Raw genomic sequence first — 26,483 nt, 5'->3', positions numbered from 1 at the left:
GGACGACGACGACGACGAGCGACACAGGGCGTCTGCAGCCCTGGGTGTCGGGTCTCATTGCGGTCGTGTGCTTCCTCTTCCTCTCCTTCCTTACCTTCGTGGTCTACAAGGTGTGGTGCGAGAAACGCAGGTAAGCGTCATCTTCATATGTTCCTTTACTACTGTCCAATTAAGAATGGAAATAAGTGCAGAAGGAGACAGAAAACAAAGATGAGTAAAAATGTAAAATTAAGAATGGAGAAAGATGGAAGCGGTGATTTCCGGTGGTGTGTGTGGGTTATTGTCATTTGCTTGTCCATCTGCTTGATGTTTGCTTTGAGAGGATGGGAAAAGTTTACTTGAGATTTGTCGCAAATATAAACAAGAAAGAGCAATCAGAGATTGCAGACCCATGCCCGGATGTGTTTTTAGTGGTTTTTAAGGCTTTTGTGTTAAACAAATATGGCGGGCGAACCACACGACCAATGACATCATTAAAAAAAATTCTCCACCAATTTATCCCTAGATGATGCTCAAGAAATTTCATCTTGATCAGATGAAGTTTTGTACCTGTCTAATTATGACGTCATAATGGAGGCACCTATGACATCATCATGAACATATTTTATTCCCCATGGAGAGTTCTTTACAATGAGCCATGTCTGAATTTTTTTCTATTCAGCGCTTTTGCAAAGTTTTTAAGTGCAAATATAGAGGTGCAACGTTTTTAGGTTTTCCCAAGATGGCGCCTGTACCACGTGATCTATGACGTCATATGAATGAATGAATGAATTGTGCAGGTGGAGTTGCACCTATGGTGAAACTTTTCTGTCAATCGGACCAACGGTTGCAGAGAAAATCATATTTATTCTGTGCAGACAAACAAACAAACGAACAAACAAATGAAAAATCGTTCAGAGACCGAGGACTTGCCAGAATGTTCTTATTTTATCGGCCATGTTGGACAAATATGGTGGCCGAACCACGTGACCGATGACGTCATTTATTTTTTTTCTAAACGAATTTATTCCTAGATTATGCTCAAGAAATTTAATCTTGATCGGATGAAGTTTTGTACTTGTCGAATTATGACGTCATAAAGGAGGCACCAATGACATCATTAACATATTTTATTCCCCATGGAGAGTTCTTTACAATGAGCCATGTCTCAATTTTTTCTATTCAGCACTTTCGGAGATATAGAGGTGCAAAATTTTTCGGTTTTTCCAAGATGGCGGCCGAACCACGTGACCGATGACGTCATCATAATTATTTTTTTCTCCACCAGTTTATGCCGTCATGTCGCTCAAGAAATTGCATCTTGATTGGATGAAGTTTTGTACTTGTCGAATTATTGAATTATGACGTCATAACGGAGGCTTTGGGCTGAGAGAGTTAAAAATTGGGCACAGTCTATTCCAGGGCAAGACAAATATGTGTGTAAAGTTTGGCGATTCTACGTGCAACGGTGTGGACGTAGTGCTCCGCACAGACAAAGACAGACAGACAAACAGACAGACAGACAAACAGACAAACAGACAAACCAACCGATAAACATACTTGCCGGAATCTTTTCCGGCAAGTAACAAACTGACTCAAATGCAATACCCTCTCCTCTGGCGGGGGTAACTAGAATAGTACTCGGTGGAGCGTATACCTCTGCTCGTCTGAACTGTTCATGTTTTGTATCCACTGATCGTCCGGATCTGGATTTGGACCTGAACCAAAATCTAATCGGCTTGTTCTTGTCGCCTAACCAACTCATACCCCACGTTTAGTCATAATCCGTCCATAACGTTTTGAAATATCATGCTATTCTGTATATCGTTCGGTCCCATCTCTCAATAGGGAATCACTTCAAAATTGTTTTAATTCTCGTATCCATATTCAGATCTTCACCAAAATCAAATACATTCGTCCTCATCACGCACCCAACCTATCAACCAAGTTTTGTCCAAATCCGTCCACAACTTTTCTTAACACCGGTAAATGCATAACCTATGTCCACCTTCGGTGGTGGAGGTAATAATGGTGAATATAGTACAGTACAGTGTCTGATATAATGAATGAATGAAAATAATAATAAACAGCATTTTATACAAAGCAACATTTACTTTTAGATGCAGCACAAGCAGAAAATGGCAACTCGATTAAACATCTCTGGAGTCGATATAGTTTGGAAGCAATGGATGGAGGTCCTCAATGTCAGACATGAGATCAGGACTGTCTCTCAAGACCTCTTGAACATTTGATGTATTCTGGCAACCCGTCTTGCTCTCCAAACTCTCTGCCTATATATGGAATCAAAGGCCAACATGCAATCCAGGGCCAACTCCACACATGGTTTGTTGACTTCCTCTGCTCCCGTAGCCAACATGTGGCTCTCAAAGGAATCCTTTCATCTCCTCTCCATGTTGAGGTTTGTGTGCCCCAAAGCAATGTTCTGGACCCAGTCCTATTCCTGATCTTCATCAACAATCTCTTTGACTCTCTGGAAAATCTTAGTTGTTGCTTATTCCACTCTCCGCCATGGCATCTCTCATCCTTCAGATAGACAGGCAGCGGCCTTTCCATGCCTTCAAACCTTGATAGAATCACAAGCTGATCAAACACTTGGAATATGTCCTGGTCTTGCACCCTCTGCTCTTTCCGTGTTTTGCCCTATCTCCCATCCCGCCCCCAGGTTTCTGCAGGGTGAGCATGGTCTACCAGTAACCTTATTCTGGTGAGACTTGGAAAATTCTAACTCACTGCTCAACTCCACTCATTAGTTCCTCTTTTATTCCGTGCCCCACATGTGGAACCAACTTTAGTCTCTACAATCTCAATCTTCCCTCCGGGACTTCAACACAGCTGTTCACAATAATCTCAAATCATCCCCCGTGCACAACCATGATCTTTTCTACCCATGTTAACCCTCCCCAAACCCACCTTTTTCTGGGTTTCCAGTTTTTCATTCCACTTCTGTGATTGAGAGTTGTGGCTGGATCCATCTTGTTCACCACCTGTCTCCTCCCCGTCCTCTCATATCCCTAATTTCTGCATGTCTTCCTCTATTTTATCCCTCAACCCTGCTGTTGGGGTCTCCCCCCTCTTTCTACTGTTCTTTTGTTTCTGCTACATCCTGATCTATTCTGTTCTTGGTCCTCCATGAGCCTTGACACCAAAAAACCCAAAGTGTCAAAAACAAAGTTTTAGTGTCCATATCAAGTGTGCACCCCTGGGGGCAATGAGCCAACCACAGTGTAGACTGACGTTGCATATAGATCAGACCAAAGAAGCAGATCACCCATTCCCTGAAGGTCAAAAAATGAGCTTGCTGGGGTTTTTCCAATAATACAAAAGTGACACTCCTCCCACCGTATTCTCCATTTTCACAAACTGCTAACACAACAGCCCTATCCCACTTGTACGTACACAGTCAGCATTGAGACCATAACTGTTGAGGGTATTTAAACGGTAAACAAAGAAACTTGTAACGTCGGCTTCAACAGTCCAAACATCTCCTCCCGTGCAGTGGTAGTACCAACACCCGGAAATAATTACACTTTGGATGCTTATGAAACGTCAAATTATGAACAAGTGCATTCTTTTCTTTCTTTGCAACATCTAGGCTCACGGAAGATCGAGGTCACAGAGGGTTTGAACATAAAGGACGTTTAAGGGTTGAAGAACATTTTTTAGGGTGGGGGTGGATACAAGATAGAGCGCACAGCGATGGAGTTGGAAAACGAGGGAGTTAACACCAGTCAGGCATGATGCTCACTGGGAAAACCCAAACATGTTACAAACAGCAAGTAAACCTGGTGTTTGCTAACGGTTGAGGTGGCTGGCTTAAGATCTTAGGGTCTTGAGTTTGAGCCCATGTCGTGCCGTTAAATAACACTAGGTGGGTCGACTCAGCTTGCCATCCTTCTGAAGTAGGCAAAATGAGTACCAGCTTACTGCGAACCTGGGGCATGGCATCAGCAGCACAGTCGTGCTCCCAGCAATGATGCAACCAGCAGCCACAGGCTGCATACAAAATAATAAAACAAACAGCAAGGAAGCAAAAACGTATGTGACAGTTGAGAGAAATCAACACGACGCCGAACAATGTAAAAAATAAATAAATGAAAAATCACTCAGAGCAACACTTGGCAAAAGAGGACAAAGTAGAATGGCACTCAGTGGAGCATCCTTTTGACCACAAAAATAATTAGTGGTTGAATTCAGTGACCTGATATGCAAATAGTCTTCAAAGTTTAAGTTAATCGGAAGAAAATTGACAATTTTAGAAATTTGGTCTATGCTGACCTTTTGGCCTATATTGACCATTGGCCTATGTTGACCTTTGGCCTATGATGACCTAAAAATATTTGGTGGTTGAATTCAGTTAGCTGATATGAAAATCCTATTCAAATTTCAAGTCAATCGGATGAAAATTGAGGATTTTAGAAAATTGAAAAGGTTGTTGACCTTTGGCCGATGCTGATCTAAAAAAAAAAGTTGGTGGTTGAATTAAATTAGCTGATATGACACTCATATTCAAATTTCAACTGAACCAAAGACACTCATATACAACAAGTCAATCAGATGAAAATTGAGGATTTTAGAAATTCGAAAGAAAGCAGTTGACCTTTGGCCTATGTTGACCTCTTCACCTCAAAAATAAATAGGATTCTGTCGGACCACCAACTCTACCAATTCAACTCTACCAAATGACCACCAAATCTGTCGGATTTGGTGACGTTTCGTGAAGATCGGTTTAAAATTGTGACCTGTGGACAAGTATAAGTGAGCGGACAGACAAACAAACACACAAACTGGAGTGATCACATACTTGTCAAAAAAAAAAAAAAAAAAACATTTCCAAGTTATAAAAAATACAATAAGGTGAAATATAAATAATCTGACCGATAGGCTTCACTTTGGAAAAGCTAATGAAGACTCCTCTCACTTAAAGATAACGCAAACATACACCACATGGTGCTGCAGCCCTCACTCATAACCCTCCTGGTCACCCTGTGTTTGATCTGGAAGACTTTCCATCATTTGCCATTTAGTCATTGCAAGAGTGTTTAGCTACCTGGGTGGAAGTAAAACGAAAATGGAAGAAAATAATTACGGGAGGAGGAAAAGCACCACAACATCTGGCAGCAAATAGAACTCCGTAAATGTTCCGGGAGTATTAAAAGGATTATTTTCCTAACCTGATTGAAAGACTTTTGTTTACGTGGAGGCTGAGGCTCGTGGAATAAGTTAATGACAGCAAAAGGTCAATGCACTGAAAATTGGAGGGGAGGAAACGAGCAGATAAAGGGTAGGCCTATCGATTAAAAAAAGATGGAAAAAGAAAAAGTTGGATAGCCTGTGGACAGATTAAGAAGACGATGGTTTCAAGAGTGTATGAGATGGAAGAAGACCACAAGGATACCAACCTGTGTGCAATTGAGAGCACAATGGATCTTGTGCGTTGTCTTCTTCACCAGCAATGCCAGAGATAGTTTGAGAATTTATCTGCGAGGTATTCAATCGAGAATGAGAGTTTGGATGCAGGGGTGTCAGCCCAAAGGTAAGAGCAGCGCTTCATTGCTCTACGCAAGAAGGCCTTGTAGGAGGAGTAGGCCGCTTGCAAATTAAGAGCTTAACGCAACGTGCCACTTAATGTGGTGCTGTAACCTGATGGTACGAGGAATATGCTGCAAACATGTGTAATATCAAAGCGAAATCTTGAACGGTTTTTCAAATATCGCATACACGAGCCAAGTTACTTGAGATGGTTGCCATGGCAACATAATTCAGCCAATCACAGGCGTGATCTAATCGGGTTGAGATAATGTCATGAGGAATGCATATCTGCAATATGAAAGCGAAATGTTAAGCGGTTTTTGAAATATCGCGTACGCAAAAGTACATGGACGGATTTATCGGTCGGACGGACGGAGCTCATTTTAATGACCACGTCTCCGACCTTGTCGGAGTGGCGGGGGACAAAGAGCAGTGCATATAGTCCGGTCATTAAATAGTTGATGTTCAACAAAATTTGTACAAAAGGTTTCTCGATGGGTTTCACCTCTTTGATACCTCTACTGTAAACAAAAAAAATGTTTACCAAAACATGACACGGGGAACTACCTGAAAATAGGCCAAATCCAAGATGGCCGCCATCAAAATTAACCAAAGTGGAAAAAATTTCAAATATGGAAGCAGCCAAGATAAAAACATGTATGATGAGTCTATTCATATCAGCATATACATATACATGTTATGGAATGTAATTTTCAAGTTCAATGTTACATAAAATACAAAATGGCCACCAAGATTTGACGAAAAATGCAAAATTAGTATATCTGCATGTACATAACTCACGGCATTAGACAGTGGTTAGAAATCTCTATCAATTAGCATATTCAAACCCCTGACATCTATATATTCAATGTTGATGACAAAATTATAATGTCAATGGAACTCTAAAACATGTTCTTATTCACTTTAATTGTTGGATTAAGGTTGATACTACCATGCCTCTCTGCACCTATAATGTCGTATCTCAAATGTGCACAGTGCATCACTATTAGTCAGTGGTGTAACTGGAATCATGAATTTGCCCATTTGTGCATGTTATCCCTTTACAGTGACCACACACCAAGTTACATTTGAGTCCATTTTTCCTGCAGGAGCATGTGTTTTTGGTACACATTCCAGTACAGTTGCATTTCATGATCTTGAGTAGAGATGCAGGTGCAGCAAGTTGATCCATTCTGTGTGGCTTCAAGATAGACTCATGCTGGGTCTTGCAGAGCACCCAGCCCCATTCTGTCGCCTCCATGTTGTTGCCTAGCCAGGCCTGCACTTGGAGGTAGACCCGCTGGCTATGGAATCTGGCAGTGTCTGATGTCGGTGGAAGACGTTCAGGCGGCAGATAGCCGGAGCTTGAAGCAACCTTCTCGGTGAACGTAGATGCACGTTCAAAATTCAAATCCGAACCATGCTTACAACCATAAATGGTTGCAATGGCCTGATTACCAGATAGCTCAAGTTCCTCACGATTAATATCTGCCACAATGAACAACTCTGCGAATTTCTTGAGGCCACGGTATTTACCCATAGCTGACATTTTTCCTATGCCATAGGGCTTCGATGTCGTATCACATCCAGACAGTGCATGAATAAAGAGCAGGGAATGACTGAGGTCAGGGTCAAGTTCCTTCTGCAGGATGGATATATCAATGAGCTTTGTGCTAGTTTGAAGATAGATGGTCTCATGTTTGCTGGGCATGAAGTGGTGTTGCAGCAGAATGAGAAGGTCAATGTCATCCCCTACAACTACCACAGGCAGTGTCAGAGCAATTGTGCAGGCAGTCATTGCAATGTCATAATCAGCATCTCCAGATGAGTGACTGACTTGAATGCCTTCTTTCCTCTCCATCTCAGATCCCAGGAGATGAAGGAATTTCTGTTTGTTTCTTGTGTTTGCCAAAAATGGCTTTTTCGTCATTTTGAGCAACATATCTGGAGTGAAATCCACATCCACTCCCATCTCACTACCAGTTCTCCTCTGATGAGTGTCATTTTTGGTAGAAGGGCCACTGCCATAGCCATCAAACACAATGTGAGCATTGGTATAGTGGTTGCGCACAAACGCAATATATAGTTGGCAGAGATTGGCATACGATGTGGACTTGGCCCAGGGCAGGCGCTGTAACAGGTCGCCTCCATCGATGACATCGGTAACACGGATGGGCAACTCCTTTATAACACACTAGCAACGGTACCCGCCCTGCGGGCGGGGCTTCAATTGGGAAGCCGAAATGAAAAGGCAAAATATCAGAAATTGAAGGCAGAATTTTTTTTTTTAAACGATTCGTATAAACATCCGTCAAATCATATCACACGTAAATCATCAAAATCAAAACTATCTTTAGAATTTCAATAAAGGCCACATCACTGTTCATATCGGTAAATATTATTCCATCGTGCTTCAAATCGTGATATCATCTGTACGCGTTTCTTTAGGGAAAATAATTGAATGATTTTGTCCCTCTTCTTCAGCTTGGAACTTCAGGATAGACGACATTGCTGATAAAAGTTCCTTTTCTCTCTTTGAAGTTCTTGGCAAACATTTGTATATTGTCACTGCTGCCAACGCGACTCATGGCGACATAAAGCTGTCCATGGCTGAAGAAATCTGTCTTTAGGTAGATGCCTACCTTTTCTAATGTCTAACCTTGAGCCTTGTTACTGGTCATTGCAAAGCTGAGTCGGACAGGGAATTGTTTTCGCTGCATCTGGAAGGGGAACAGGTTTTCGGATGGAATGATTGGAATCCTCGGTATGAAGATCTTGTTTCCAGCATGAGGCCCAGTAGCTAGTGTCGCATCGATGAGATTCGGCATCAGGTTGTCCACGATGTAACGACTCCCATTGCAGTGGCCATTTTTAAGGTCAAAGTTTCGCAGCAGCATGATCGGAGCTCCCTTCTTGAGGCAGAGTTTGTGAGGAGGCATTCCTGGTGCACATTTCGATTTAAGGAATTCTACTGGATATTGGTGTCTGTTCTCTACTTCCATTATCTTGTCGCTGCTCAAGTAGACAGATTCCTTCCCAGGGTATTGCCGCAGTACGATCACATTCACTTCATCAACCGCCTCATTGGTAGGGCAGAGGATGGTTCGGCTGCAAAGCCAGTTCCTGTCAAGCTGTCAAAGCCAGTTGTGTTTCATTGTGATGTTTGTGCGGCGACGGGCGGTGTGTACAAAGGGCAGGGACTTAATCAACGCGAGCTGATGACTCGCACTTACTGGGAATTCCTCGTTCGTGGGACACTGTCTCAAGCCCCAGTCCCCATCACGGATGGGGCTCAGCGGTTTACCCGAGCCTGGCGGCGAAGGGCAAGGGATACGCTGGCCCGTCCAGTGTAGCGCGCGTGTGGCCCCGGACATCGAAAGGCATTAAACGTTCATTAAACATTAAACGTTCATTAAAGGATTACGAAACGAAAAACATTACGAAACTAGAACGGGCACTCGGTAGAGCGCATACCTTCGCCGCAGCTACTTTTGTTGCCAAAATAAAAGACTACAAGATCTGTGTAGCAAAGCATTTTGGCATTAGTTTCATACAAATTGGACACAAATTGACCGCGCTATGGTAAAAAGACGATTTTGACCTTTTCATGACCTTGACCTTGACCTTTGACCCGATCGATTCCAAAATCTAATCAAATGGTTCCCGTATAATAACCAATCATCCCACCAAATTTCATGCGAATCGGTTGAATACTTTTTGAGTTATGCGAATAACATACACACACACACACACACAGACATACAAATAAATACACAGCGATCAAAACATAACCTTCCGCTTTTGCGAAGGTAATTACGTTCACACCGTCACGTCAAACACTACCGTGAACACATACATCGTCACAACATCGTCACAATGAGAACATCGTCACAATGAACGTTATGCGAACGCAAATGTTATGCGGGAGTCCAAACCTGAGAATGCTGGAGACCAAAGCTGAAATTGGGAAAACTAAATAGCCTATTTTACTCCCAGGGGTCCCAGGATTACCCACCCAAAATATCTTTGCGATCGGTTCAGCAGTTTTTACGGTGCCTTCAAACAGGCAGATGGAGATTTGGTGAATTATAGTAAGATGCTGGTACCTTCTTGACTAATCCATTCAGTAGATCAGCACCCTGAGTTGGCAGAGAACAACACCCTGAGTGGTTGCTGCATTTTGTCTATACTTGGATGCTTCAGTGTATGATGAGCAAAAGCCGAGTTTGCTAATCATGTCCACTAGATCACGGTGGCCATATTTGTGTTCTAGTATGACACTGAGCCCAACTTGTAGAGGAGGCAGAAAAGAACGTGGACATGTTGATTGCATTATTGCCTGGCCAAATGATGCAGTATGGAGCTTAGAGTTTCTACGCTTGATGATGGTTTCTAGGAGGATGCGTAATGAATGTGGGAGATAATCAAGATTTCTGTAAATAGATGTCATCTGATCAGAGTCTGGATATTCATCGTCGTGTTTGTCCATACCTTTTATCTCTGAACGAATGTATTCTCCCACAATTTTGATCAAGTCGTCCATGTTGGATTGGTCGGCTTTTGCAGCATTTACATGTGCCTCTTGTATGATATTGTTCACATTCGATGAAAGAGTTACAATGTTCGGCTGTTGCCTAATTGTAGTTATGGACACCTTGTTCCCATAGTAATTCACCAGCTCCACTTTCAGCTGAGCTGTAGTGTACAATTCATCATCGCTCAGCCCACTTCTTATTTTCATAATGGAATGGGAATTATCTAATGTAATAGTCTCATCATCATTCTCTTCTAAGTATGCAATGGCAATCTCAAATGCTGCCATCTTGGACATACTCTTTGGTCGACAAAGTTTCTGTTTCTTCGGTGGAGCCGCCTCCTGGTTAGTGTATGCTGCAGGAATATTCCTCCCTAAGCAAAAGTGTGTTTCACATTCATGGTGATAGATGGCTTCCTCAGCTGGTTGGTCATGTATATGCACAATACGTGCCTGTACCATCCTGGCCCAGTCATCGTGTCTCTGGGCACATTGTGATGCAATGTTTTTCTGGAAGTCGAGCGTCATCACATGGCTGAACTGAAGTACACGTCTATCTGGATGTTTGTATGCAGCATCCTGGTCCACAGAAAGCCCACACAAAAAACAGTCAGTTTTGAAAGTGAATGATGTAATATGTGATCGAAGTGTTTTCTGAGCTGTATCTGTAGATGCACTACGTTTTTGAGCTGCCTTGATTGCTTTTGGGTTAATATGCAGCAGTTTTCAATGTATATGATGTCTGGAACATCTAATTTGCGCAGTCTATTGGCATTAGTAATATCAATACAGCCTTTTTCTGTCAACTTTGCATAATCCTGAGGCTTGTCCAGGTTAATTGCCTCCAGGCACAGCACACAGGTAGCCATCTCTTTCTTGTCTACAGTTGACGCAATCAGTTGAGATCAGTCACCTGAAAATATGTAAACAGATAGATGTTTCATGATTAAAGGTCCCATGTAATTCAAAAGTTTCTGGTTATTTATATATTAACTTGACCTTCCTAGTGAAGAAATCACCCATGTTTCTTTTTTAAAATCAACAATGGGATAATTAGACCAATATTTTGAACATTTGTAGTGTTTTTCACAACTTGCTATGCCCCGCCCCTCAAAAAAGTGGAGTTCAGCGAACCGCAGGTCACGTGACCGGTGACGTCACCTCCAGAACGAAGTCCATGCCATCTCGATTCGCTATGCTTCGGCCCGCGATCTGTTCCGTGTAATTTGTACGTACTCTACTTTTGATTTGCTTGATCTTGATCTGAGGTATGCTGAGACACATGTGTCACGCCTCGCCTCGTTGATAAGCCCGCAAGGTGTTGCTCCGTGGAGCGGCCTGCACATATTCAACTATGTGTGAATTAAATAATTAACAACTCACGGTCTGAGATAACTCGGTTTAAAATTACCGATTTGCACCAAATAAAGTTTATGAATGGTTGCACAGACCCCTACTTCTCACTAAAAGTGGAAACAGAATGTAAATCGGAGTTAAAATAAGTGTTTGATTTGTATCAAGCAAATGCACGTGGAGCATGCTTGCGAGCGAGCTGCGTTCTGGAGGTGACGTCACATGGATTACGTCATCGGCTTTGTGGTCTGGGGCAGAATTTTTAGGGGCGTTCCCAAGTGGTTCGGTTTTCTTTCATTTTTAATGTTTCAGAGTGAATATAACAAAAAATCAATGCCATATTTGAATTCACCATAAAAGACTCATTTGGATGACATCAAATGCATTTTGAGTGAGATTCCATGTCTGTGGACCTTTAATATTAATAAAATTATAAATAATTTCATATTTTCCATATAATTTTATATTGTACACCGCACCTTTCCTATGCCATCTCCAGGCATTGCAAATCGTCATTGCCGGGCACCGAAGGGGGCTCGGCAGTGACGCATGCTGAAAGGGAGTACTCAGTTTTCACTCTGGTTGTTTGTTTGTTTGTTTGTCTGGGCGATATCTCAGCCATCCTTTGAGCTAGGAAGCTGAAATTTCGGCACAATAGTGAGCAAGTCCTTTGTCAAAAACAGTATTTTTTGTTTTTCGATTAATCAATTAATTGAGGAGTTATTTAATTATTAGCGATTATTATCGATTATTAGCGATTAGCGATTATTAATTATTAGCGATTATTAGATTATTATTAGATTATTATTATTATTATTAGATTATTTATTATTATTATTATATTATTATATTATTTATTAGATTATATTATTATTATTATTAGATTATTATTATTAGCGATTATTAGAAAAATAATTATTAGCGATTATTATCCCTGCGCATCGTAGGAGCGTGACCAAGGGTTGGCGTCAGGAAGGGCATCCGGCCATAAAAACATTGCCTCAAACAGGGAACCATGATTGTCATGGGGCCCGCAAGGCTAACCCCCACCCTAGCGGGGAAAAATGGCCTTAAAACGAGCATTCATTCATTCATTCAATTAAGTACTTATTTAATTAATCAAATTTCCTTTCTCTTCTGACCATTAACTCAGGCACCTTTTGAGTTAGGAAGCTGATATTTGGACATGCCAATGACCAGGTGATTTGGCTGCAAAGGATATTTTTGATTTATGAATTAATCAATTCATCGATTATTTAATTATTCGATTAATTACTAAAAAATGTTTTTTTTTCAGTTACAGATTCTGATGAAATGGTGGTGGTTTATGTGTTCTCTGACCAAATTGATTAATAATTTAATTTTTTAAATGATTATTATTTATTTATTTTCATTATTAATCATTTATTTATTTTCTTTCTCATTTGGCCAATATCTCAGGCACCTTTTGAGCTGGGAAGCTAATATTTGGACATGACAGTGACCAAGTGATGTGGCTATCAAGGATATTTTTGATTAATCATTTAATCGATTAATTATTTATTGATTAATCGATTAATTATTTATTGATTAATCAATTAATTATTTAATTTTTTATTAAATTATATATTTATATATATATAATTATATATATTTAATTAAATTTCTAAAAGATACATCTTTGGATGAAGCACTGGTGGTTTAGTTATACTATTAGACAATATTGATTAAGAAAATATTTTGTGATAATCTTTTATTGATTTTAATTATACAATTAATCAATCAATTAGCGTACACCTCTCCTTCCCAATGCAGCCTCTATGAGCTGCACTGCGGTATTGTCGGGCGCCGGAGGCGCCCCGGCAATGCCGCGCTGTAGGATATTTAATTATTTGGCATGGGGGCGGTGTACTTTGAATGTATCTGTACTTGTATTAATTTATAATTAATAAATAATTTTAGCCATTATTAGGCAAACATTTTGTATTTGATTAAAATTTATATTTCTTTTTCAACAGTCTACAATCTCTGTTATCATATCAATCAGCACATATAAACAATACATTCCAATGCATTTATCTTTTCAGGCTGATATAAATAGACTAATCATACATGTTTTTATCTTGATCAATTCCATATTTATGACATTTTTCCACTTTGGTTAATTTTGATGGTGGCCATCTTGGATTTGGCCTATTTTCAGGTAGTTCCCCATGTCATATTTTGGTAAACTTTTTTTTTGTTTACAGTCGAGGTATCAAAGAGGTGAAACCCATCGAGAAACCTTTTGTTCAAATTTTGTTGAACATGCAGTGATAATTGTTGTTTAATGACTGGACTAATACCAGTCTCAAGAGATGGAGTAGTTGAAATAGTTCTGGAAGGGTGTGGTCCCAACTGCATGTTGTTTTATTCTGTACGTGTGGAAGAGGTGACACCAATGGGATTATGATGGCAAAGGGGCTGCATGTTTTACAGTTATAACGAGGAATTGGATGGAGTTCAAGTGGAGGATGAATTTAACCAAGGAAGAGGAGAATATGGCCAAACCAAGATGCACGTGAATCGTGAAGAACCGTGAGTAATCGCTTTGTTCCATCTTTTGTTTAAAAATGGCTTTTTTTTGTTCCAATTCTGAAGTCATTTCCAAACTCGATGACCAATTAGAATCATTAGATAGAAGGCCTCGTCTCTAGATGTTACTGGGACACCCCTCGGCTTCTGTCGACTCAACGAGTGGATGGGGCAATCTGAGAGTTCTTAAGAAGGAATGTGAGTCTTCTTGAAGGATGTTGTTGGTCTTCATCGGGGACAAGTTAATCAATGTACTTTATCAACTGAAAGATGATTGATGAGAGTATGTTCACCGCCGCAGCTCACACTTCCTGCAGTGGTCACCATACTCTTATCAACTTTCATTTTGTAAAATCAATTGATAGAACACAAAACTTGGACGAGATTCCAAGTCAATATGGAGAAAATAAAATCCTTCAATGACGATCCTTTTGTGTTATCCTATATTTATGACAACAGTGAGCTTTTCTCGCTCTTTACTTGCAAGCTCTGGGTTATGAGAAGTTAATAACAAACTTCGTGCAGCACTTCGCTGTTTACCTGGTCGAGAATGGCATACCTTAACCTGCACACACCATTCGCCCTGACAGATTGCCGTGCTCTGTTTGCTCAACGCTCAACAGACATTGAACCTTGTGTGGTTGGAAACATGGCGTTTGGAATGTCTTGTACATAAAGTGACTCAACGGATTATTTAGACGAAAGGTCAAAGTCAGGTATTTGAAACAGTTTCCCTCGCATTACCAAAATGCGTTCACAACGGAACTGTTTGGCAAAACTTGCATAATATATCATAAAGCAAATCTTATTATTACTTGGCAAAACATTTTTTTGACAAGTATGTTGATCACTCCGGTTTGTGTGTTTATTTATCTTTTAGGTCAAAAGGACAAAAGGTCAACATAGGCCAACTTCATACTTTGAACCACTTTACATACAACATACAACTTTACATTACAACAACTTTACATACAGCATACAACTTTACAATACATAGGTGGTCAACCCCTTTTTTTCATATTTCTAAAATCTTCAATTTTCATCCGATTGACTTGAAATTTTAATATGATTTACAAATCAGCGAACTGAATTCAACCGCCAACTATTTTTGAGATCAACATAGGCCAAAAGGTCAACAACCTTTTCAAATTTCTAAAATCCTCAATTTTCATCCGATTGACTTGAAATTTGAATAGGATTTTCATATCAATTTACTGAATTCAACCAACAACTATTTTTGAGATCAACATTGGTCACAAGGTCAACATAGGCCGGATTTCTAAAATCCTAAATTTTTATCCGATTAACTTAAAATTTGAAGACTATTTTCATATCAGGTCACTGAATTGAACCACCAATTATTTTTGAGATCAACATAGGTCACAAGGTCAACCACTTTGTCAAATTCCTAAAATCCTCAATTTTCATCCGATTGACTTGAAATTTGAATAGGATTTTCATATCGATTTACTGAATTCAACCAACAACTATTTTTGAGATCAACATTGGTCACAAGGTCAACATAGGCCGGAATTCTAAAATCCTAAATTTTTATCCGATTAACTTAAAATTTGAAGACTATTTTCATATCAGGTCACTGAATTGAACCACCAATTATTTTTGAGATCAACATAGGTCACAAGGTCAACCACTTTCTGTCAAATTCCTAAAATCCTCAATTTTCATCCGATTGACTTGAAATTTGAATAGGATTTTCATATCAATTTACTGAATTCAACCAACAACTATTTTTGAGATCAACATTGGTCACAAGGTCAACATAGGCCGGAATTCTAAAATCCTCAATTTTCATCCGATTGACTTGAAATTTGAATAGGATTTTCATATCAATTTACTGAATTCAACCAACAACTATTTTTGAGATCAACATTGGTCACAAGGTCAACATAGGCCGGAATTCTAAAATCCTCAATTTTCATCCGATTGACTTGAAATTTGAATAGGATTTTCATATCAATTTACTGAATTCAACCAACAACTATTTTTGAGATCAACATTGGTCACAAGGTCAACATAGGCCAGATTTTTAAAATCCTAAATTTTTATCTGATTAACTTAAAATTTGAAGACTATTTTCATATCAGGTCACTGAATTGAACCACCAATTATTTTTGAGATCAACATAGGTCACAAGGTCAACCACTTTCTGTCAAATTCCTAAAATCCTCAATTTTCATCCGATTGACTTGAAATTTGAATAGGATTTTCATATCGATTTACTGAATTCAACCAACAACTATTTTTGAGATCAACATTGGTCACAAGGTCAACATAGGCCGGAATTCTAAAATCCTAAATTTTTATCCGATTGACTTAAAATTTGAAGACTATTTTCATATCAGGTCACTGAATTGAACCACCAATTATTTTTGAGGTCAAAAGGATGCTCCACTGAGTGCCATTCTACTTTGTTCTTTTTTGCCAAGTGTCGCTCTATGAGTGATTTTTCATTCCATTGTTGTCTTGTTATTCCCAATTGTGATATCCGTGAATTTGCAGTTTAGTATGAAGTCAAAGTACAACGTTGACGTTCCAAAACATGTACTGTACCCCTGAAACTAATGATGCTTGCCGCAACCAAAATCACATTCCTGAGGCTGTTGAAAAACTGCTGGAATGATGTCTCTGTGAATCATGTTACACCCACATTCCTTTAGTTGTCGAAAACCAATACTTGAATGCTCTTTCAAATAAATCTAGAGTAGACAGGCCAGCAAAGATCGAGGCATGAATAAGTAATTTAAGCTTTAATACCAGTAAGAATGTCTATGAAGTATCTAGGTACTTACCAATAGGATTTGGAGAATTTGGAGGTTGGCCGTTCCCACAAACCAAAGTTCCTTAATCGATCGAAGTCCAACCAGGAGTCAGTCGAGTGTCATCCAAACCTGATTCTATTACAAGGTATGTATAATAAAGCGATACTCAAACACACCGACGTGCTACAGAGCAAAAGGTGACTGGGTTCTCTCGCCCTCTCCATCTCCTCCACCAACTTTTTGTCTTTTATATTCTCGCTCCGTGAAGTTGAGAAACACCCTACTCCAAGAAATCACTCGTTATCACCAGATGGTTCCATATCCGGAAAGCCACTAGAACTTACTTGTCAACACAAAATGGTTCCATGGCGAGAAAGCCGCTACAATTAACTTGTCAACACTCGATGGTTCCTTGCCCGGAAACTACGAGAATTTACCCAAACACGCGCAAATTTTCCATAAACTATACATTCTACCTTCTAGCATTACCATTTGCCATATTTTACCTTGCTCTCATAAGTCATCCAGCCAAGTCCATTTTTTGGCACCAAAAGTTGGCTAGAAATATGTTAGGCACTCATATCGGGGTCATGGCTCAGGTGGATGGAGATTCTGGAAATGGTGTGGTGTTGTTTTTTTAATATCACATGGTCACATAAATGATCCCTGTGCATCTTCTTGAAGTTCTTGCTTTCCCACAGCCACACTGCACAAAACTGACGATGGTTTCAAGAGCAGCTGGCACCGTTGTCATGTTGGGAACAAGATGTCTCCTGGTATCTATCAACCATCCATTGTTGATGTAGGACACATGAAGATACGGATTGTTGCAGGAATGCATATGTGTACCCGGTAATTTGTTCGTTTCAAATGTTGGCCAAAACAATCCAATCTTTGGCAGCTTCTCACTTATCTCATTCGTCCAAGAAAACAACTGGTGCCCCAAAAGTATTGTTACATTTGTGGGGGTAGGGATACTTTAGTCCACGTATAATGTATAAATTAGCATGCTCCAAATGTCGTGAAGAAGAAGAACGACCACCATGTAATAAGTAGGGAATTTGTTTAGCCCGGATGGCGGATTAAGGTGTATCTGTGTATTAAGGTGTATTAAGGCAGAAATTCAGAACTCCGCTGCCCGTCTACTCACCCATTCCCGGACCCGTGACCACATCACCCCCGTCCTTCACAAGCTTCACTGGCTCCCCATCTCCCAGAGAATCCAGTACAAAATCCTCCTCTTGACCTACAAAGCCCTCCATAACCTGGCCCCATCCTACCTGGCTGACCTCCTCTCCAGACACACTCCCACCCGCAACCTCCGCTCTGCTGGTACCAACCTCCTGACCCCCCATCCGGACCAAATTTAGATCCTGGGGGGACAGGGCCTTCTCCATCGCTGCTCCCACCCTCTGGAACTCGCTACCTCACACCATCAGAGACTCCTCCTCACTCACCACATTCAAAACATCACTCAAGACCCACCTGTTCAACACTGCATTCAACATTTAACCCACAGCATCTAACCCCTGACTATCTCCTCTCCTTCGCCCTCCTTTGTGCTTTGAATATTTCCCTATTGATTCTTCTTTTTTTGCAATTGTTTTTATGTTTTGCTATGCATTATGTTTTGCACTCTGTCAAAGCGTCTTTGGGCTTCCTGAAAAGCGCTATATAAAATAAATGCATTATTATTATTATTATTATCTTCGTCCCCATTATGAGGAATGGGGCATGTTAACTAGCTCAGGCATTATGTTAATTCCCTGTATGTCTTTCCCTCGGTGATTTATCCTTTGTCCCTTATGGCACCGCATTAGACATGTAGAGCAGGAATTGCCCATTAACTGCTTTAAATAACAATAAAAACCAACCGGAAGCCAGTTCTGAGCACTGCCGATGGCACGGCAACCAGCTACATCACCACAAGCCACACCTCGAGGAGACCCCATTGGTCAGGGTTTTGATTGACAGGCGGACTGCGTCACGAAGGCAGCCTGCATGTTGAGTGGTGGAGAGCTGAACCGGTGGTGTTGGCCTGCGGGGATTGGAGGAGAAGCACCGATGACATGAGAGGTTGGCCGAGAAAAGAACGAACGATGGACTTTTGGCCCGCTTGGTTCCAGACTGGTGGGAGACGGCTGTGCGCTGACATTTCTCTCTTCATTGGGCTTCATCGCAGCGGATGTGTTCAGGGACTTTGCTGGTGGACGTGGGGCGGAAGATCCGGGAACAGAGAGCTGCAGTTTTCCAGGCGGGAACGACGTGTGGACGAGCGCTGCTGGGCTGCAGCGTGATGAGGCACGGCATAAAAGAACAAGCAGCGAGGCCTACTTCTCGCCAAGGCATGTTCCTGTGCATGGGCCTCCGGGACCCGTTCGCCGACTGACGAGACCCCACGAGCCGATGAGATAAGTCCCACTAAATAACCACACATCTTTATTTTATCCAACGTTATTTTATCCCTTTGTCTCTGTTTTATGTCTGGTGTGGAGGATCTCATAGGAATTTAGTTTTACTGTCGCGCTTTTCTTGTTATCGGTATTTTCTTTTAATAAATCCTTTTGTTATTTTTGTACATTTTAAAATCCGTGTGAGTTATTTTTTGCAGGTTTGGGAACTGCCGGCGGACCACAGGTAAGACCCTTCATCCCTCCACTCCGCTTTCGTCCCCCGCGTATATTAAGTCCGCATTTGATCAGTGCCTTGAAGTTGAAGCTTGCTCAGTTATTCGTTCCAGGGAAAGATTTTAATCGCCAGGAACACTGTGATAGTATGTAGAGATGAGATACCAGCAAAACGTTGGCTGCTTCAACACCTTCATCGGCATGAGATGCACGATTGTGGCTTCTCCTCTTCCAGAAGCCTTGCTTCTGCTATGTTTACACAACCCTGTCGAAAATAATTAATTCCCACACTGGAAGTCAAGAGCAATCGTCTCTACAAATGTTGCAATCACTAGGGACGTGTTATCGGTCTAACCCTAACAGAAGCAGTAAGAAGTCTGATGCATAGTTTTCACAAAACGAACAAATCTGAGAAATTATTGCCTTGGGTTACACGAGTGTCCATAAAACATTTGTGCTTCCTGTCTGTTTAGGATGACTCATGACATTAGCATCATGTGTTTGCCTCCATGAGGATGTCCTCAAATCCACTTTCCTCCATCGCTCTGCCGATGTCACCCAGGAAGTTAATTGTATGGTGCAAGTCTCTCATTCGTTTCCATTTCGTTAATCTGCAAATTCGTTTCCATTCCTCCATTTGATCATCTGTACCTTACAGTAGATTGCCTCATCAAACATGCCGTGTGCACAATCATGGCCCAGTGAGCGGGACATATGCTGGAAATATCTAATCATAGTTTATATTGTGAAATTTGTTACTGGTGTAGGAATCTTTGGACAGTAGTCAATGTTTGCATCTTCGCAATATTGTGATACATTGTCCAACCAGGAAACATCCATACTGACCCTCTTTTAATGTCCACTCCGAATGGTTTTATTGGAATTTGTGAAAAATGATACATTATTTGGCCTTTGCCCTTTTTTGGCTTGCTTTGCTGAACAGTGCAGAAACCAAAGCTTCACCTTCTTCAAAAAATGCAGAGGAACACAAGTAACTGTGAAGCAGGAGAGCATTTGGCCCATCATGCCTGTGTTATCTCAACATCACATTCATTCAATCAGTTTGTTAACTTTATTTCACAAAGGCTAGGCAGGGGAATGAATGTTAGATAAAGGCTTAAATGCATTCCATTTTTTATGTTAATTTGATCCAATATGGCTGCCAGACCATGTGACCAATGATGGAATTGCTAAATTATATTTCCAGGTGTAGTTGATCACATGTGTAAAGTTACGCATTGATCAGTTAAGTGGTTTCAGAGAAGAAGTTTTAACGGTTTTCTTATGATCCAATATGGCTGCCATGCCACATGACTGGTGACGTCATTGTCAACAAACTATATTTCCCTTGGGTAGTTGATAACAAATTTAAAGTTTTGCATTGATCGGTTAAGCGATTTGAGAGAAGATTGTTGAAGGTTTTCCTGCAATCCAAAATGACGGCTTAATTTCATTATATTATTGTTCATAGTGTGAAGATCTGCTCCCTGCATCCCCTATTTCTCCGGAACCCAGTTTGTTTCTTTCTTATTGTACTATCAACAACCTTTTAGATTCTGTTCAGCATTATCTTGCAAAGCACTTTGCTGATAATGCATAGTAGGGTCACTCATCTACAGTTCCCACATTCCATTCAGTCCCCTTTCTTTGGTAGTTTAATCATTACATTTCCTTTCCGCAGACATTTTTCTTTACTTCCACATCTCGTTCATTAAGCTATGTAGGATATATGTTGATACTTGTATACTGCATTTGTACAGCTTTGCATTTATGGTCCCGTATTTGCAGGAAGGGTGTCCCGTATCAATTGGTGGATCCCTTCCTGTCCGTTCTTCTTTCTCAATTTTGTCTGTCATTGTTCACTATTCAAAACCTTGTTGAAGTGTTCAGCCTGTGTTTCCACCTTCCCCCTCTCTGAAACGAGTACATTTCCTTTTTCCCCCCCTGGATCACCCCCATTTCACCCTCTGTGGTCCCTTGTTTGGAAACCGTATAAACTTTTGTTATGTCTCCCTTCTCAGCTGCTGTCTCTGCTTCTTCCTCCATGTTCTCTATGTAATTTATTTTATCCTTCCGTGCAGATTTCTTCACAGCTTTGTCTTGATGAACATTTATTTTGCAGTCCTTCCTTCAGCCTCTGTTTTGCAAACTTCTAGTTTCTCTTTCAACTTCAGATTCGATGTTTGAGTGAAAATCCTGGGTGTTTTTAAGCTCACCTGGAACATAGATCAGGTGAACTTATAGGTTGGCGTGTTGTCTGTCCGTCCATCTGTAAACACTTGCAATTTCTTCTCTGAAACTGCTGATGGGATTGTGACCAAACTTAGCTAAAATGATTTTTGGTGTGGTAGAACTCAAATTTGTGTATGGCATCCTCCCCCTCCACCTAATTAGGTTACCCTAAGGTTTAAAAAGTACTAATTTCCATCTAGTTTGGCCATCATTTTGGATTACAGGAAAACCTTCAACAATCTTCTCTCAAACCGCTTAACTGATCAATGCAAAACTTAAAATTTGTGATGAACTGCCCATGGGGAATATAGTTTGTTGACAACACTGATCGATGTGTAACCTTACATATGTGATCGACTACATGAAGGAAATATAATTTAACAATGATGCCATTGGTCACATGGTCTGGCAGCCATATTGGATCAAAGGAAAACCTGTAAAGTTTATCTTCTCTCAAACCGCTTATTCGAACAATGCGGAACTTAAAATATATGACCGACTGTACCTAAGACAACTATGGGAACGTTTGATTGAAAGAAGCTCCTCTGAAACAATATGGCCACCAGTGACATCCTAACACAGAAAGTGGGCAATATCTCAAAATATGAATTGGAGACACCTTGGAGTTGCAGCTTATCAAATTGGGCTAATTTTGACACAACAAGAAGTGGGCAATATCTCAAACTAAGGCTCGTAGACTGCAGGGAGTTACATTAGGCCTACTATGAATATCATGTCGATGCTACCTGACCTAAAATGTGTATTATAAATCCAAGTCTTATATTTACCGTTATCTATCCATAACCCCACTTTGTGGCAACCAGCCGACTGAGCTACATGACCATTGGTATTCCATTTAGTCTTCCTACCTCCAATCACTTTATTTGCAGCGGATCACATCATGAATCGATTTACAAGCTTTCATTTATCACTTCAAAGTCAATGCCATTCCTTTCTTCTAATACTGCAAAACCTCTGGTAACTTGTACCTGTTTTTGCGTTTGAGCCTGGGGAGTAACTGCCGAAATCTATTTCTCCGGGTTCTTCCAGACATCTTTGTTCTTTGATCCTTTCACACTTCTTTCGACTTTTTCCCACTTTTTTTCATTCATTCTAGTTCTTGCTTTTTCGTTAATTTTATCCCTTTTACTCTTTATTTCTCTTTCTTTAGCTATCTGTGGAAGGACAAGTGAATTATTGCAGAAATGTTTCTGTAAGGCTCACTTGAGTTTGAGGGTAGTGAAATAGCAGCTGAACGCCAAGTCCTATCCATGTTCCTCCGGATGGCTCCATTTTTGTTCTTTACTTATTCGGGTTGCTTCTGATGACTACAATGCAGCATTTGGTCTTCCGTTTGATTCTGTACTTCGATATTGTATTTCTCCCACAACCGCCTCCTCTCCCCCCCCCATTCAATGAGTTTATCCACATCAAATCTCATCTGCCTTTTGGTGAGTGCACATGCTTTCTTCAATTTCAGTTCCAGATGTGCAGTGTTTATGGTCACTGCACATCCCAAAGTCGATCCCTACCCCTTTCTCATCTGGGGCTTGGAACCCAGCAATGGTGGAGAACATGCATCGACTGTCACACATACACCGCTCTCTTTTTAAACTGGTTTCTTCTCTCCCTTCCAACTACCCCCACCTTTCATCTCCCCACTCTACATCTCTCCCCTTCTCCCTTTTACTCCCTTTTCAGGTCATCCCAAAGCTGTATACCCCCCTCCACTCGATTCATTTGAAGAGATTGTGGGTTCTCACTCCCAGAAACCGCATATCAGAGCTGCTCTCACGCTTTTCCATGGAGGTCTGCACGCCGCAGGAGCCAATCCTGCACTTCCATATGGGGGTCTGCTTGCCACAGGAGCTGATCTCTCGGTTCGACATGGGGGCCCACACACCGCAGGAGCTGATCTCGCGGTTCTACATTGGGGTCTGCATGCGATCCTCACCGCTCATGTTCTGCTCTGTGGGGTCGTAGATTCTGGTTCCTATGGACCACTGCCATCTCTCTCATCTTGTGCTCCTTCCTAAGCCACAGCATCCCGGTCCCGATCCAGAGTCCTTAGGATCTCTCCCGCATCAATGGCACTCTCTTTGCAATCACTGATGAGCAGTAGCTTTTGTTGTTGAAGGTAGTCATAATTCTTCATTGTACTCCCAAGGCTCGCCATGATGAGCCGCTTGCCTAATCTTGTCCACTCAGGCATTTCAGCAGCACCCATAAGAAACTAAACGACCTTAATGGTGATGACTGCCCTTGGCCATTTGCGAGTTGGATGCACACAACTACGAAGAGTTAAAATCTGGCTTTTAAGCGGTACAAGTATCCAGAACAGGGCGATATTTCCTACTCAGATGTCACATTTCGCCACCACATTACTCCTGATTTTTTAGTTAAGGCTGATGAGCACGTGATTGTTTCAGTGGTAAGGCCTGGACTATTGGGTGACCTTGTCAGGAGCTTGAGGCAAGGCCTTAGCATGGTCTGCTGAGAGGGAGGTGTGTGTGTGTTTATATATATATACATGGTACACACCGAGGCTGAATAATACAACCAATCTTAAAGTTGTTAGAACAGATCATGCAAACGCATGCTTTATGGGCGAGTCTTACCGGAATGCAACTATTAGGTTACAGCGAACTACCCAAATACAAATTATAATTTCCAAATGCTAGATATCTATTGAGGTTTATTTTATTTTTTATATATTTTTTACGTAAATTTCCCTTTACGGATACTTCCTTTACGGTTTCGGCTTTGATGTCCACAGACCTGTGAATTTTCAGCCATCGACACCCAGGAGGTACCCAACATTAATATCAGTCAGCATTTTTTTTTTTTTTTTGTAATTTTGTAATTTTTGTAAAATTTGTAAGCATTTTTTGTGAAACTGTAATCATGTGCATTTGCAGTCGAAAACATTTTAAATTAAAAAGAAATTCCTCTGAATCAGGAACAGCCGGGAACCTATAACGTATCCCCCTTTTCCCCCATTGAAACAATGCCGTGGCATACATTAACGGGATTTTCATTGACCTTCGTGGATTTTCGTCGACATTCACGGGTTTTGCCTCGCCATTTCTGGGACTTTCATCGACCTTCGCGGATTATTGTCGACATTCTTGGGATTTGCCTAACCACTCGCATATTTTGCCTCGCCATTCACGGTTTGGTCCTCTCTATTCGCGGATTTTCGCGACTCGGGAACCTATCACCCCTTTTTCCATTGAAACAATGTCCGCTATTCGTGGATTTCCCAGGAACATATCCCCCGCGAATAGCGGGGTCTGACTGTATATATACAAATGCTCATCCCCAATGTCTGGCTCACCTCCATCATTTTTAACCAATTAAAATGAAACACCAATGGGGTGGATAAGAAATGGCAGTTAATCTGTTGTCCAGGAATATTTATGATGACTGATTTGATAAAAGGCAGAAAATCAAATGTAGCCGAGTGTATTATAACAATTATTTCCTGCATCACCATTGAAGTGTGAGGGAAGATGACTTAATTTGCTTTCAAATAGCATGATGCATTTGAAATGCACCTATCATAGGAATATCTTTTCCACATGGAAAAATGTGCTTTTGCTCATCTTTGTGAAACTGGTATTTAACATTGCCTTTCAGAATTCAACATCTTGGTTTGTTCTTAAAGAAACAAGCCAGAGAATCTTTTCTTCATCCATCAAACTAAATTTAAACAGACCCAATGTAATGGAAGTTTTTGGGTTATCGCTTCAATGGAAATCTCTCACTTTTTTCAATTGAATTCAGCTGTCCATTGTCATCATATAATTGATAACCTACCTTTCTTTTCCTTAGTGTCACTCGGACATCCTCTTACAATGTGGTCACGGAAGGCGGAGTAGAACAACAAGTACAAGTGACTACCACACCACTTTGAGAGAAACACAGAGAAAGCAAGTTTTGCATTTGGGAGGTACAGCAAGTATTTTGTTTTGTGAAAGATTTTGAACTATCTTAAATTCAAAAGTTCATTCATTCGTGTGCAGCTCATGGCTATTGGTTTGCATCATTATAAGGAGTGCAGCAGCTGTGCCACTGATGTAGTAATAGCAGGAATTTGGAAAGCATCTCGAAATGACAGCAAAAGTCAATTTTAAAAAGGAATTACTTGATCTGAACATGTGTTTTTTTTGTTTTTTTCCAACTTTTGCATTCCTTATTTTGCAGCAAAAGCAACTTCGGTGAATTTCCCAGCAATATCTGTGGAGGCATCCATGACTTTCCCACAATTGGCTGAGAAACATGACGATCATCGTTTGCTGTTTAAGAGTGCTCTGCCCTCCCCCCGAAAATGAGGATGTAAAATAATAATTGATAATGATCAGATGCAGATTTTAAATTTGATTTGCTGCACTTGGACAAATTTCGATTGTGCCTACACTGGTGGCAAAGTTTGATCAGTTTAACACGTCTTCAGACATCCAATAATGTTTTTTTTGCACCTGTCGGACAAGGACCTGCTTGCAAGCCTGTACAGATGACCAAGACCTGGAATCGTTGTACCTGCAGTCAGAATATACATTTCCAGACATCTGAATCACAATCTGCCCTTCACAAGCTTTCACCTCTATCTTTTGATTATCTCCACTACATTATTTACACTTTTTTGTACACTTTACAAACGTGATAAAATTTGTGAAAATTGCATTTCAAACTCATCTTGCAATGTGTCAAAGAACCATAATTGCAGAGTGTATTTTAAGCACTTTTTAGCACACCGATTAGGTAATGAAAATGTACTGAGAGAAAGGGTGCAGTGAGTAAGCTTAGGAGGGATGGATACGTTTCGTTTGTGGACAAAGGATTTTCCCAGAAATAAAAAATTGCCATTCGAAA

General features: G+C 40.7%; 2 protein-coding genes across 2 annotated transcripts in view; one reads left to right on the top strand and one right to left on the bottom strand.

Annotated features, from left to right (window-relative positions):
- LOC137421452 (interleukin-6 receptor subunit beta) overlaps positions 1 to 26,483 on the bottom strand; it is a 94,376-nt gene that overhangs the window by 55,686 nt on the left and 12,207 nt on the right. The window lies entirely within an intron of this gene.
- LOC137421459 (uncharacterized) lies at positions 1 to 26,483 on the top strand (the record flags this gene model as incomplete). The annotated part of the gene is given in 4 exon segments (XM_068107562.2): positions 1 to 130; positions 13,874 to 13,972; positions 25,443 to 25,560; positions 25,815 to 26,483. Coding segments are annotated over 3 exon segments (311 nt in total), but the record flags the coding sequence as incomplete, so codon positions are not given.

This window comes from Myxine glutinosa, chromosome 2, assembly GCF_964187855.1.
Source record: "Myxine glutinosa chromosome 2, kmMyxGlut1.1, whole genome shotgun sequence".
NCBI lineage: Eukaryota > Metazoa > Chordata > Myxini > Myxiniformes > Myxinidae > Myxine > Myxine glutinosa.
Note: the sequence above shows the minus strand (reverse complement) of the source record. Positions and strands in the feature narration are given on the sequence as shown.